The sequence below is a fragment of the Hordeum vulgare genome, chromosome 3H, assembly GCF_904849725.1.
Source record: "Hordeum vulgare subsp. vulgare chromosome 3H, MorexV3_pseudomolecules_assembly, whole genome shotgun sequence".
NCBI lineage: Eukaryota > Viridiplantae > Streptophyta > Magnoliopsida > Poales > Poaceae > Hordeum > Hordeum vulgare.
The window spans coordinates 30,853,739-30,869,234 of NC_058520.1; the positions used below are offsets into that span (position 1 = coordinate 30,853,739).

The 15,496-nt window shown below is 46.7% G+C and overlaps 1 protein-coding gene across 1 annotated transcript; it reads right to left on the reverse strand.

Annotated features, from left to right (window-relative positions):
* Positions 1–14,034: 14,034 nt before the first annotated feature.
* On the reverse strand, positions 14,035–14,790 carry LOC123442784 (histone H2B.1-like). Its single transcript, XM_045118918.1, has one exon. It carries the CDS (start codon positions 14,708–14,710, stop codon positions 14,243–14,245), a length of 468 nt encoding a protein of 155 aa, XP_044974853.1. The 5' UTR covers positions 14,711–14,790; the 3' UTR covers positions 14,035–14,242.
* Positions 14,791–15,496: the final 706 nt, after the last annotated feature.

A 15,496-nucleotide genomic window follows, 5' to 3' on the forward strand; every position in this document is an offset into this window, starting at 1 on the left:
AGAGATAGAACTGTTGATCATTTGAAATTTATGGCATGTAATAAAATTTGTTGGGCACTATGTACCCACATGTTTCCATCAAAACTTGTTTGATTATTATTGTTTTCAAACTGAATTTCAAATTTGATGAAGAATAAAAATTTTGGTTTAAATTCAAATTTGGAGTAAGTTGAACTTTTGACTCGGGTATGATGTTTCAATGCTACCACAACAACTCAAATATGGTTGTTATGTCATCATTCTGAGCTCTTTTCTTAAGTTAGAGCCATAGTCATGAAAAATGTGTGACAAACGACCTCATAAGGTAGGGTAAACGCCATCTTCTTAAAGACATTTTCCTGCAAATGTATATAAACCATGTTTATATATATTTTTGGTTTCTATGCAACATAATAGGACTATGGACACAAGTTTTGATTTTTTTTGAATTATTTGTGCTCATTTGAAAAATAGTCAACTTTTTTACAAAAATGTTGACCGACTCAAAATCAAAGTTTATATTTTTGTTTGCTAAGTATGTGATGTAAAATGACAATGTGTGCTGGTTTTATATTTTTTTGATTTTTTTGAATTAATTATGTTCAACCCTAGCTCATTTCGTCGATATCGTGAACGTGTGAATTTTGCTTTTAAACTTTGCATATAACAAGTTTCCATTTTTTTTATAGCAACTCAGTTGAATAAGTACACAATGTGTGCTGGTTTTGTATTTTTTGAATTTTTTTTGAATTACTTATGCTCTATCCTAGATCATTCCATCAATAACATGAATTGTGTGAATCTTTTTCATTTAAACATGGATATAACATGAATTAATTTTTTTATAGCAACGTAGTTGCATCAGTAGACAGTGGGAGAAAGTTTCATATTTTTTTGATTTTTTTTTGAATTTTTTGTGCTCAACCTAGCCCACTGCAACCCAAACCCCGAAAACCCCATCCTAAACCCCTCCATAGTACATTGTACATTGTAACAAAATCCCTTTTTCTTGAAAGCATTTTCCTGCAATTGTATATATAAACCATGTTTATATTTTTTTTTTATTGCTATGCAACATAATAGGACTATGGGCACAAGTTTTGATTTATTTATTTTTTTTAATTATTTGTGCTCATTTGAAACATAGTCAACTTTTTCACAAAAACGTTGACCGACTCAAAATCAAAGTTTATATTTTTGTTTGCTAAGTATGTGATGTAAAATGACAATGTGTGCTGGTTTTATATTTGTTTGATTTTTTTTGAATTAATTATGTTCAACCCTAGCTCATTTCGTCGATATCGTGAACGTGTGAATTTTGCTTTTAAACTTTGCATATAACAAGTTTCCATTTTTTTATAGCAACTCAGTTGAATAAGTACACAATGTGCGCTGGTTTTGTATTTTTTGATTTTTTTTTTTAATTACTTATGCTCTACCCTAGATCAATACATTAATAACATGAATTGTGTGAATCTTTTTCATTTAAATATGGATATAACATGAATCAATTTTTTTATAGCAACGTAGTTGCATCAGTAGACAGTGGGAGAAAGTTTCATATTTTTTTGATTTTTTTTAAATTTTTTGTGCTCAACCCTAGCTCACTGCAACCCTAAACCCCATAACCCCGGAAACCGCATCCGGAACCCCGCCATGTTTATAGCCGTCGATCATTGCTGAGTGAGCGGTTGGATCTGACCCCGCCATGTTTGTGATCCGCCCGCGATCCGCGTGTGCTGATTGGCTAGCGAGCGGGGGTTTGGATCGAGGGCCCGAGTGAGGGCCTGTCCGTTGGATCTAGTCAGTTCGGTGAAGATCCGACGATTGGAAGTGAATCAGTGCATGGATGTGGCGTACGCGCCTCTGACTTCGTGTGCTTCTTTGTTGCATGACACGCGTCGGTTTTTCTGCATGCATGCACGCGTCGCATCAGAGCCATTAGCAGCGCATCGAGGACCGCAGTCTGAATGGGCTCTGAATATGAGGGGCGTGCTCGACGCGGTGCACCGACGAAAGTCTGAACGGCGGGCGTGCTCGGCGCAGTCCTCGACGCAGTGTGTCAATGGGCAACGCACCTTTTGATCCAATAGGCAAACGCAAATGGGCGGCATCCATTAATTGCTGCAACTGAATCGACGAACCGCAACCGACACAGCCCAAAACCTGCTATTTAACCCTCCTCTGCCCCGTGCACATCTTCATCTTCCTCCTTGCCCTCCTTCTCCCCAGCCCCCCCCCCCTCGCATCACATCCAAGCAACCGCAAGCCCCGGCATGGAGTTCCACGCCCCGATGTTCCAAGCGCCCGGCACCAGGCCGGAAAGGATGTACCCCGCTGGGGTCGTCGTGGAGAACCAACTCCGGGTCTGGGCCATGTCGCGCTGGCGGGGTGGACGGGAGTTCGCGGGGCTCTTCCTTCGCGCCCTCTATCGCCACCTTCCTGTGGGAACTCCGCAGATGTTCACCATCGACGAGTCTCGCATGGGAGGAACGGACATGATCGTGCGCTTCCGCAACCCCTACGACGCGTATCACCTCCTCGGCCGTGTCTGGTTTGGCGGGTGCGAGTTCATCTGCTTCACCACCTACAACATCTTCACCGACCTCGACAGCATCTGGCCCAACGAGCACGCCATGCACACCCTCCCCTACAACCTCCCGCCGGCCGACGACGAGGAGTGAAGACGCGCGCCCGTCGCCCCTCCATGCCGGGTTTATCGTAGTTTAATCTTTCTTATCTATCGTATCTGTAATGTTAAACACTATCTTATCTGTAAGTTTATTGTAATCGCCCGTACTATTGTGCCCTACGTACTGTTGTGCCAGTTTATGTGATGATGCCCGTGTTTATATCAGGCCCGTTTATATCTTATCTATGTTGTGCACATCTATGTGTTTATCTGTCAGTTTATATATTTATCAGTGACGCAGTGCACTAGGTATTGGGTTGATCCTTTCTTCTCACCATTCATGGTTCTGTGTTTATCTTGTCACCATTCACCAGGAACTAATCTCTCGTTTGATTGACCCAGGAGCGGCAAGGCAGCAATGGAGGGGGGGAAATGGAGCACAGCCGCAGCGACCAAGGGGCGGGCCAGAAAAGAAGCAGCCAGAACCTGTTCCAGCCAGGCCCGTTCCAGCCAGAACAGGCGATTCTGCAGCAAGTAAGGGCCAGAAAAGAAGCAGCCAGAACTTGTTCCAGCCATTGTTCCACGCATCACAGGCGATTCTGCAGCGAGTAAGCCCCAGAAAAGGAGCAGTCAGAAGACGTGCCCGACGTTCCTCACGTGTAGTTGCCCCGTGTAGTACTAGCTCTGTAGATTTTATACTTGTATCTTGCAGTCCGCTTAGGCCATGTTTGTAAATAATACAAATCAGATTAGATGTTCAACCCTGTTAAGATAAATGAATTTGGATTGTTGTATATAATCCGTCGTTTTTATTTCCTATTGAAAATCATACATGACCAGTCAAATAATTTTGGGCCTGGTTATTCCTATTGAAATCAGTAGTACCTTTTGTAAATTACACCTTTGGGCCTGGTTATAATCCGTCGTTTTTATTTTGGGCCCAACATCTATTCGCCAGCCCACGAATAATTTTTTTGTACTGAAACTGAACTTTCTTTGGTCTCGCACTCGGCAGCCCAATTTTGTTTTTTTACTGCAAACTGAATTTGGATGTGTACTCTGTTAACTGAAGAACAAAAAACAGAGGAAACACAACATGAAAACTGAATAATTTGTGTTTCAAACTGCTGATTCATTTAAGATACATGAACTTGTCATGGCGCACAGATCACATCATCTACACTGGACAGATCTAAATGCCCCCTCTAATGACGATGAATAGCAAGTAAAACATAAACAGAGCAATGACACAGCAATAAAAAAACACTGTCATGATATTTGCTTGCTTCTTCAAATCGATCATCTCCCTTTGATTTTTCTTTATCTTCTTCAGTTCATCGGTCAGTTCAGACTCCAAGTACCTCGCCATCGGCACAACTCTGCCCGTCCCTCTGTCCGAGCTCCCCCAATTCTCCATCTGCGGCACCCCGCCCAAATTGAGCTCCCAGGTTGCGGCCACGCTAGAATCAATGTAGCCCTCAGATTTAATCCTGTGAACATATTCATCAATCCACTCGAAATGTGTGCATCTCTTCAGGATCTGCAAACCACAAAATGAACCCTAAATCTCAAATTCGAGGAGAAAAAACAAAATATGGAGAAATCAAAGCAAACAACAGCGAAAGAACGGGCTTAGAACCGAGATCTAACCTTGCCATCCCTTCCTGCCATTGGTTTGCTCAAGCATTTCACAAACTCCCGCCCAAGATTGCCATTCTCATCCGTCTTAGTCACCAACCGTTTGAGAGGCTCTGGGCGTGGACAGTTAGGGCACCTTGTGAGCATCACTGGACCATACTGACGCCAGTTTGATTGCATGGCGGAGGAGGTGGACATCTGCACTAGGTCGCCAGAGACCCGAGGAAGAAGAAGAATGGGGAAAGGGTAAAGCAATGGGCGGCGGCGGACGGACGGGCACGGGCGGAATCGCTTCTAGCCGCAACGAGGTAGGTCCCGCGCTTACTGGACAAGTGGTGGGTCCCGCGCTTACGTGGATACATTGTGGGTCCAACACATAACACCTTATGAGGATATCAGTTCAGCTTAAGGGCCATGTCGCACAGGAGCTATTTACTCGCTCAAAAGTGTCGCTGCCGAGCCATTCTGTCGAACAACGTCTCATTCCATCCAATTTCCAGGAAAGACGTCGCACAGGAGCTATTGGCCCGTGGATCGACTGTGTACCTCGAACTTATTCTAACAATACAGTATGTGCAGTGAGTGCGTTTGCATCTTGCTGCTCTTGGATAGCTAAGCTTTACGATCAGCTTGGCTCATTTGATCTTAGCTAGACACAAGCAAGCGTTTGTTGTTTGGTTACGTCGCCTCTGGTCATTTTGGCTGCCCGGCTAGGGCAAGCATTTAGGTGCAGTCATCCACTAGATTACCACCAAAAGCTAGAAAACATTTCCTGTACCAAATTCCAATGCTTGGTTGGCTAGGTTAGGATAGTTTTTGCTATAGATCCAAACGCACAAGGGGTATCTTGATAACAATTTTTCGAAAAATACATGTGGCCTCGCAGACTTAGTCACAGCACACAAGGGGGTGACGAAACCAAAGGTTCCGGCAACGGCAGCACATGCCCTGTGCACATCCTATCATCCTCTAGCTGCCCTATAAATACCATCCATATCTAACATATGAGATGCGTACACTGCTCACTGCTGGTCACAACACAAGTCAAGCAGCGGCGCATCCAGCAGCCGTGTAGTTCTACCTAGCTCGTACGTACTACTTCTATCCGCGCACCTCCTCTTGCGATCTTTGGTTCATTCTCGTAAGTAAGGGGGAAAAAGAAGAGCAGAAGATGAGCACCGCCAAGACATCGTGGCCGGAGGTGGTGGGCTGGCCGGCGGCACAAGCCGTGACTCAGGTCGGCACCGACAGGCCCGACGTCGCCATCGAGGTGCTCCCGTCCGGCACCAGCGTGGCCCCTGGGTTCAACAGAGAGCGGGTCCGTGTCTTCTTCGACGGGACTGGCAGCGTCGCTGCCACACCCGTGGTTGGTTAGGCCCGCCGCGCCGCCATCATCGTGTGTCGATGTTACCGGTCGAGGGATCATATTGAAAGAGGGGTTTAATCTTATTTCTATCGTTTAGAGGTAGAAAATGTACTTTGATTTCGTTACTGTACTAGTTACGAATGGGGCCCTTGGCTTCTTAGAGGCTTGAAGCCGAGGGTATACTCTTTTCGGTTGTATTGTCTCGATGTAATGTTTTCAGTTAATAAAATACCTTTTGCCAAAGAAAAGAAACGATTGGAGACCTTCATGCGAGGAGCTGACATAGCTGTAATCGTAGTGGGCTTGAATGAACCCAACAAATGTTGGTAGTGCAACACAGTTTTAGGGCTCCTTTGATACAAAGGAATTTCATTGGATTTTTGAAGGATTTGGATCCTTAGAATTTTTTCCTACGATGGTCGTTTGATTCGTAGGATTGAAATCCTTTGAAATTTTTTCATAGGATTCATTTGTACTACATTTTGGAGAAAAATTTTCATCCACCCAAACTTCTTTGTAGAATTCCTTTGTTTTTCCTGTGCTATCAAACACACTTCCAAATCATGTAGTGTAGAAAAGGACATGTCACTCTATTCCTACGTTTTTCCTATTCTTGCATTTTGAGAATCCTACGAATCAAAGAGGCTATTACCATATAGGGGCTCCTTTGATTCATAGGATAGGAAAAATGAAGGAATAGGAAAAATGGAGGATTGACATGCCCTGTACACTTGAATCCTGTGGATATGGAAAACACGGGATTTGGCACCAGTGGGTGCTTGATGGGAGCATAGAAAAAACATAGAAACTCAAGACATTATAATATTACTATTTTGAAGGGTGTGCATTCTAACCGTTGGTCACTAAGCTAGCCGTTAGGCTGCAGCAGTATATATAGAAGATGTGCACTTCATACAGCTCTAAGAACAAGTTTCCATTCATATGCACCAGAATGCTGCATGCAAGTCCGTCTGTAAAACCTGTAGTCTCACCATCAACTTCAAGATCAATTGTCTCATTTGATTGCAGATGATGGCCTTGTCGCTCAGACAAGCAATATCGATCAGCCATCTACATGCATCAGATTGTTAGCATACTATTTTTACAGGGCACAATTGATATTTGTTCAGAATAGAATGCTTGAGAATTTAATTAAATCTGAGAATATTTTTTTGGACCTAATAGCTGCAAAGAAAATCCCCAAATCCTGAGATAACAAGTTCGATCTAAAAAATCGGAGAAAATCTACAACAGATTGCTAACTAATACTAAACAGATCAATCTAATCTATGTGTACAATAGCTACAAATTCATGGGATGCAAAGGAGGACCGGATCTGGTTTTTGGATCGTACCTTGTTGCCGGACATCGAGCAGGGAGGAACAGAAGGCCAGGCGGCCGGCAGAGGTGCTTAGCAGAAGGCCAGGCGGCCGGCCGAGGAGCAGGGCAGAAGGCCGGACGACCGTGGCGGCGCAGCATGATTATGTCGATGCGAAAGGGACTGGGAAGCGTGTAGATGTTAATCATGTTGCTCATGTAGGATTAGGAAAGAAAGCCAAACCGAGTCCTAGTAGTATTAGGATTCCTAGTCCTAGTCTATTTCCATAGTCCCTTGTGGACGTGTATAAAAGACACCCTAGGGGTGTTGATTGTAACACCAGGAAAACGAAAAGCAATACAAAGCAAAGGCACGACACGGGCCTTTAGCCATCAAATCCATCGATCAGTTTTATTCGTGTCGCTAGTTACGCAAGTTCCGTCAAGTAACCGGCCGAAGCAAGAATCGCGTAGGCACGCCTGTACAGCTGCATACGCACGTTCAAAAGCCAACAATTGGTATCAGAGCCTCGACGATCTATGATCTACGATGACGGACAGCGACGCTGAGTCGGTCAAGTCCGGCAGCGGCGGTGCCAAGGCGAACAAGAACGGCGACAAGGTCAAGAAGGGCGTCAAGTCAGCAACCAGTGGTGGAGGAACGAGCGGCGCTAACGTCCAGGCGCATCGCAACATCCCCATCCAGTACCCGATGCTCACCGACGCCAACTACGGCGTGTGGGCGGTGAAGATGAAGATTATTCTCCGAACCCTTCGAGTGTGGCAGGCAATCACGGACGACGACGTCGATGACGAGTCCGACGAAGGTGCCATGGCCGCCATAGCCCAGTCTGTGCCGGATTCCGTGCTGATGACATTGGCGGAGTTCGAGACGGCAAGAGAGGCGTGGAACGCACTCAAGGAGATGAGGATCGGAGAAGATCGCGTCACCAAGGCAAGGGCACAAGTGCTGAAGCGCCAATTTCACAAGTTGCAGATGGAGGAAACTGAATCGGTGAACGACTATGCCATGCGTCTTACTACTCTGGTGGGAGAGATCCGCGCGCTTGGTTCAAAGCTCGAGGAGACCGAGATCGTGGAGAAGTTTTTCAGTTCAGTGACTGATAAATTCACGTACATCATCGGCACGCTCGAGCAGCTTTACGACATCGACGACATGACCATAACGGAGGCGATCGGACGATTGCGGACATGGGAAGAGAATGCTCGTGGCTGTCGGAAAGGCAAAGGAGGAGGTAGTGACCAACTCATGTACTCGCGCACAGACTGGGAGGCCCCAAGTAGCAAAGGAAGGCGTGACGGTGGCGAAGGCTCAAGCAACACGAAGGGCGATGGACAAACCGGAAAAGGCAAAGGAAAAGGCAAACCACAAGGTCGTGGTAAGGCGGGCCAATCTAAAGAGCAGAAACCACGGAACTTGGACTTGTCCGAGGTCAAGTGCTATAACTGCAATAAGATGGGTCACTTTGCGAAGGATTGTCCAAAGCCTAACAAGCGGGAGATCAAGGCAAATTTGGCAAAGCAGGAAGACGAAGGTCCAGGTCTTCTGATGGCCGAAGTTTGTGATCTCGCTGAAACGGTGGTTGTAAAACCAAGCCGGAAGGTGCTACTTCATGAGGAAAAAGTGACACCAAAGTTATCCGGTGATCAGAACGTGTCGTGGTATCTCGACACGGGTGCCAGTAACCACATGACGGGGTGCAAGGAGAAATTCCTCGAGCTGGAATACGATGTTGAAGGCTCGGTCAAGTTCGGTGATGGTTCAGCTGTGGAGATTTGCGGGCAAGGATCTGTCCTCTTTGAGGGTCTCACAGGCGAACATCGCATACTCATCGGAGTGTACTACATCCCACGGCTGCGCAACAACATCATCTCTATTGGGAAGCTTGACGAGAATGGATGCAAGGTGAATATAGAGAGCGGAGTGATGACGATCTTCGACAACCTCCGAAACGTGCTAGCTCGTGTTAATCGCACACGGAATAGGCTCTATATCCTCAACCTTGATCAATCCCAACCGGAGTGTTGGCTTGCCAAGAGTGATGATGATTCGTGGTTATGGCATGCTAGATTTGGACATGTTAACTTCTACGCCTTGAAGAAGATGTCAAAGATGCAGATGGTATCCGGGATGCCAGTTATCGACCATGTTGATCGAGTATGTGACGGGTGCTTGGTTGGAAAACAGCACCGCAGGCCATTCCCTGCTCAGTCTACCTATCGTGCAAGTGATGCACTCGAGCTGCTCCATGGTGATCTATGTGGCCCTATCACCCCGGCAACTCACGCTGGAAAGAAGTATTTCTTCCTTGTGGTAGACGACTACTCGAGATATATGTGGGTCATTCTCCTACGATCTAAAGATGAGGCGTTTGAAGCGTTCAAGAAATTGAAGACTGCAACAGAGATGGAACACAAGCTGAAGGTTCGCGCTCTACGGACAGATCGCGGCGGAGAGTTTACGTCGAATGAGTTCAACGACTACTGCGAGAAGATTGGCATAAAGAGGTTCCTCACGGCACCTTACACGCCGCAGCAGAATGGGGTCGTTGAAAGGCGCAATCGAACCGTCGTTGACATGGCAAGGAGTTTACTCAAGAGCAAGAACCTGCCGGGGACTTTTTGGGGAGAAGCTGTCTCGACGGCGGTCTATCTTCTCAACCGGGCTCCAACGAAGGCGGTGGTCGGCAAGACTCCGTATGAAGCAATTTACGGACGTAAGCCGAATGTGTCTCATCTACGGACATTCGGGTGCGTGGCACATGTGAAGATGGCGGAGCCGCACCTCTCAAAGCTTGCCGATCGTAGCACCAAGATGGTGTTCATCGGATACGAGAGCAGTTCTGGCACCAAGGCATACCGTTTCTACGATCCACAAACCAAGCGTCTACGGATTTCACGCGACGTCGTGTTTGAAGAAAATCAAGCGTGGAATTGGAGCGCCGCAGCCGACGATGCTCCAAACAGTAACATATTTGCAGTTGAATTTCCAACTGATGATGATGCAGGGGAGGATGTCCAGGTGATTGGCAAGACACCCAACCAAGGTGACCACAATGGTAGTGATCATCATGGTGCCGACACCGACGATGACGCGCATAGGTCGCAAGGAGATAGCGACAACGCCGCGCACGACACAGGTGGAGATCTCGACGACAACATCGACAACGAGGCGCATAGTGACGACGACAATCAAGATGATGGTCACGGTCACGACGACTACGCCGACGACACGGATGTCGATGACACACCAAGGTCTCAGCCGTCTTCCTCAAGTGCATCAACACCGACACAATTTGTGTCGCCTCCTTCGCAAGCCACAACGGACTCCTCAGGGCCTCGTCGCTACAAGACCCTCAAGAAAGTCTACAAGTACACAAAGCCAGTTACCCTCGAGTACTCCGGACTATGTTTGTTCGGAGTTGAGGAGCCGGCGAACTTCGTAGAGGCGAGAAAAAGTCCTAGCTGGACGCACGCCATGGATGAGGAGATGAAGGCAATTGAGAGCAATGGCACGTGGACTTTGGTAACCCGACCTCCAAACCAAAAGACGATAGGTTTGAAGTGGGTTTACAAGTTAAAGAAGGACACGGAGGGTGCCATTGTGAAGTACAAGGCAAGACTCGTTGCAAAGGGCTACGTTCAACGTCAAGGAGTTGACTATGATGAGGTGTTTGCACCGGTTGCTCGAATCGAGACGGTGAGAGTGCTCCTAGCTTTGGCAGCACAAGAGGATTGGAAGGTTCATCATATGGATGTTAAATCCGCTTTCCTCAACGGCGATCTCACAAAAGAAGTGTACGTGGAACAACCCCTCGGCTACGAGAAGAAAGGCGAAGAAGGGAAAGTTTACAAGCTCAAGAAGGCACTTTACGGGTTAAAGAAAGCGCCAAGAGCTTGGAACTCAAAGTTAGACCGAAGTCTGGTCTCGCTCGGGTTCAAGAGATGTCCCCTCGAGCACGCAGTCTATACAAGGAACTCCAAAGGCTCAAACCTGCTAGTTGGAGTTTATGTCGACGATCTGATTATCACCGGAGATAGCGTACAAGAAATTGAACGTTTCAAGGCGCAAATGAAGAACAAGTTTTGCATGAGTGATCTGGGATTACTCAGCTATTACTTGGGCATCGAAGTGAAGGAAAGCTCCGGAGAGATTTCCCTATGTCAATCGGCTTACGCGGTCAAGTTATTGGACAAGTGTGGCATGTCAGATTGCTACGCGACACAAGTTCCAATGGACCAACGTCACAAGTTGAGCAAGCGTAACTCAAATCCGCCGGTGGACACCACAATGTATCGAAGCGTTGTGGGTAGCCTAAGATACTTGGTGCATACCCGACCTGACTTGGCTTATTCAGTCGGGATTGTGAGTCGTTTCATGGAGAAACCGACAACGGAACACATGAGCGCGGTCAATCAAATTCTACGCTATGTGAAAGGCACAATTAATCTTGGCTGCACGTACAGAAAGGGAAAGGAAGGATTGATCCTTCGTGGATATTCAGATAGTGACATGGCAGGTGATGTTGATGACCGAAAGAGCACAACGGGCATGGTTTTCTACCTTGGCCCGAATCCGATTAGCTGGAATTCTCAGAAGCAAAAGGTGGTGGCACTGTCTTCATGCGAGGCAGAATACATAGCGGCAAGCACGGCGGCTTGTCAAGCAGTGTGGCTGAGAAGACTCCTAGCTATTCTTGCAAAGCGGGAGGTGCAGAAGGTGTCATTAAAGATTGACAACCAAGCTGCAATCTCATTATGCAAAAATCCGGTTCATCACGAAAGGTGCAAGCACATAGATACCCGGTTCCATCATATCTGGGAGTGCGTTGAGGAAGGGATGATAGAAGTTCTGCACGTGAATACGAAGGCCAACTTGCCGATATTTTCACCAAGTCCCTCGGTCGACAGAAGTTCATCGAGATGAGGAGGAAAGTCGGAGTGCAAGAAGTGAAGTCAAGCAACAAGATTAAGGAGGTGAATGTAGATGTTAATCATGTTGCTCATGTAGGATTAGGAAAGAAAGCCAAACCGAGTCCTAGTAGTATTAGGATTCCTAGTCCTAGTCTATTTCCATAGTCCCTTGTGGACGTGTATAAAAGACACCCTAGGGGTGTTGATTGTAACACCAGGAAAACGAAAAGCAATACAAAGCAAAGGCACGACACGGGCCTTTAGCCATCAAATCCATCGATCAGTTTTATTCGTGTCGCTAGTTACGCAAGTTCCGTCAAGTAACCGGCCGAAGCAAGAATCGCGTAGGCACGCCTGTACAGCTGCATACGCACGTTCAAAAGCCAACAAAGCGGTTCTCGTTTTTTACGACTGGTCCGTCAAAACCTACGCGAGCATATTATTTACCGCGAAAACCGTGAGCGTGCGGGTGAGCGAGCGGCGTGCGCGCGCTTTTTTTCCCGTCAGGATTCTTTCCGAGAGCTTCGATCTCTTGGAAACTTTCCAGTGAAACAGAGAAGGGGAAACCCCATAGGATTGATTCCCAAGGTTTCTATTCCTGTGAATCAAAAGATCACCGAAGGAAAAAAAAATCCATAGGATTAGAATCCCATGAAAATCCTACACAAATCCCATGAATCAAAGAAGGCTAAAGTAGACCAAAACTTGTTGCATAAGTTGGATTATCGTAATCTTTCGTAATGCTAAATGTGGAGAAAGAAGGAGAGATCTGCACCCAGGAAATCAAGTATCAAAGGACCCGGGCAATAGGTTTATGACCGAACTGAAACCAGAGCAGGGAATAGCAGGATGCCTATGTTTCCAATACAGAAATCCTTAACAGAACTCCAGTACGCTGCATGGCGGTGGACCGATCAAGTAGCTCATCAAGACATTTGATCCTTAACAGAACTCCAGTACGCTACATGGCGGTGGACCGATCAAGTAGCTCATCAAGACATTTGATTTGATTTATTTTTCTACGGGGACGCATTTGATGTCACACAAACTGCATTTACCAATTTGCACACATTTCTCTTGAGCGAGGGGATTTGTAGAATTATCAGTCATTTTACCAACACATAACCTGCATGTTTTCTCTCATATGCAAAGTCGGGTTACTATTCTTACACACTAGTCATGGACACACTGAATTCGCAGAGTTTCAAAATTGGTGAGTACTGTATGATGTAAAGATATGCATACTTTGAGAAAAGTAAGTGGTTTTGAAAATCCACCAGAATGCAAAGAGAGACCCAAGTCCAACTATATTCAGACAAGATTACAGTTAACTTTGGTGCCAATCTGTTGCAGTTATCTATGAGTAGGTTATTCCCTTTTTTTTCATTCAGAATATAATATAAAGATATTGGAAAGGAATCAGATTTCTGGGCTGGGTGAAGAGAAATTTAAACCGGAAACTGTCAAATCGGAGCTGTAACGCACTTGATTCTGAGAGAAAAGACAGTTCACGAAATTTGAACTTCTGCCAATTTGTGGCACCAAACTGAATATCCTGTGTACTACGAGAGAACCAACAAACTGAATCCCTAGAAGGACATACCTCACACGCACAAATAATTGCCTAAATAGATAGCTAGGCTGAAGCCAACAAACAGAGAAGCAGAGCAGGACGTCAACAAATTTTGTGAAAGTAAAGCCCAGCGCCCAGCAGCAGCAAGCACGGGGACAAGAGGAGAGCAAGGATTGGGAAAAAAGTTACCTTGCACGCAAGCTGAAGCAGGGCATCTCCATATCCAATCAGAACTTATGCCGGGCTTGCAAAGAGAGCTAATAGGGCTGCAAACTTGAACAAGAAAGCCACTTGAAAATTTATACCCAGATGTTCATTTTAAACAGAAAAGGTCAGGTGATAAACTCCAAGCTTCAGGTTACAATTTCATGTTTTTGAGTTCATTTAATAGACGTATCGCAAGGGAAGAAGCAAAGTAAGGATATCTATAAGTTCAACAGCGTTATGTGCAGAGATTTACAGACGAACATACTTGATCATATTAGTAGGAATTCTGTGGAAGTGAAGGATCATCCACAAAATTGAAACAGATTGATGCAACATTACTAGTAAGGACTCGGCAAAAATAAAACTGGGAAGATACACACGTACGAGTCAGACTGAAGCATCGACATTTAGCATTTCTTCAGAAATTTCGGGTTTTGAACACGGTTACTTCAGATCTAAAAACACTGCCCAGAGCACAAATTTCTTCCAAGACGACAGTCGGAACATAATAATCTAACTACAGCCGATTCATCACACACCACCGGGAGGCATAGAAGAGGGGGGCTCGTCACATCACAGAAGAAGGGGAGAGAGCCTAGGAGGAGGTGAATTTGGTGACGGCCTTGGTGCCCTCGGAGACGGCGTGCTTGGCGAGCTCGCCGGGGAGGACGAGGCGGACGGAGGTCTGGATCTCCCGGGAGGTGATGGTGGGCTTCTTGTTGTAGCGGGCGAGCTTGGCGGCCTCGCCGGCGAGCTTCTCGAAGATGTCGTTGATGAAGGAGTTCATGATGGACATGGCCTTGGAGGAGATGCCGATGTCGGGGTGCACCTGCTTCAGCACCTTGAAGATGTAGATCTTGTACGTCTCCACGCTCTTCTTGGACTTCTTCTTGCCCTGCTTCTTCTCGCCGCCCTCCTTGCCGGAGGCGGTCTTCTTGCCCGCCGGCAGCCGCTTCTCCGCCTTGGGCTTCTTCCCGGCCGGGGACTTCTCTGCCTTCTCGGCCGCCGGCTCCTCCTCCGCGGGCCTCTTCGCCGACGGCTTCTTCTCCGCCTTGGGCGCCATGGACGCTGCTGCTGCTGCTGCCGCCGGTGAGAGGTGCGGTGAGGTGCGGGTTTCGCTGGAAGGTGGGGAATTGCAGGTGCGTTGTGGAGAGAAGGGGAGGGGAGGGGGAGGTTCTATGTAGGAGGGAAGATGTGGGCGCTGATTGGTGCAGGGGTCGTGCCGCGGATCGATGACGTGCCGTGATGCCAGCCGTTCGCCTTTGTTGCGATGGACGAGCCAGATGCAATTCGGCGCGGATCGCTGGCGTGGCGAGCAGGTGACGGGTTTTGTTCGGCTTGTTAAGAATAGATTAGTTGCTTATTAATTAAGCTAATTAGGATTAAGTTAATTCTTAGATAGGTTACTTAGTCCTCAAGCAACCATGCACTTCCTTGACTCTCAAAGAAACTATGTAATAACTTGGCCCTTAAGTAACTTCAAGTTACTTGACTCCCAAGCAACATGTGTACTTCCGCCCGGGTATAAATACTCCATTGCTATCATTAATAAAGACTAATGAATCATCTTTCATTCATCTCTCTCGTTCTTTACTTTCTATTTCAAACACGTTATCAGCATGAAGTCTCTACTGCTAGAGAAAGAAAAAGCTGAGACCCCTACACCGACCGATGGAAGCGCCGAACGGGCGTGAGACGCTCTAGCGCTGCTCACGATTACACATCGAAGAAAGGAAAGACATGCATGCATCCGACATGCATGAATCTCTACAAAGGACTTGCATGCATGCACCGGCATGCATGAATCTCTACTCAGGACTTGCATGCATGCATCCCTGTAGGGAAATCG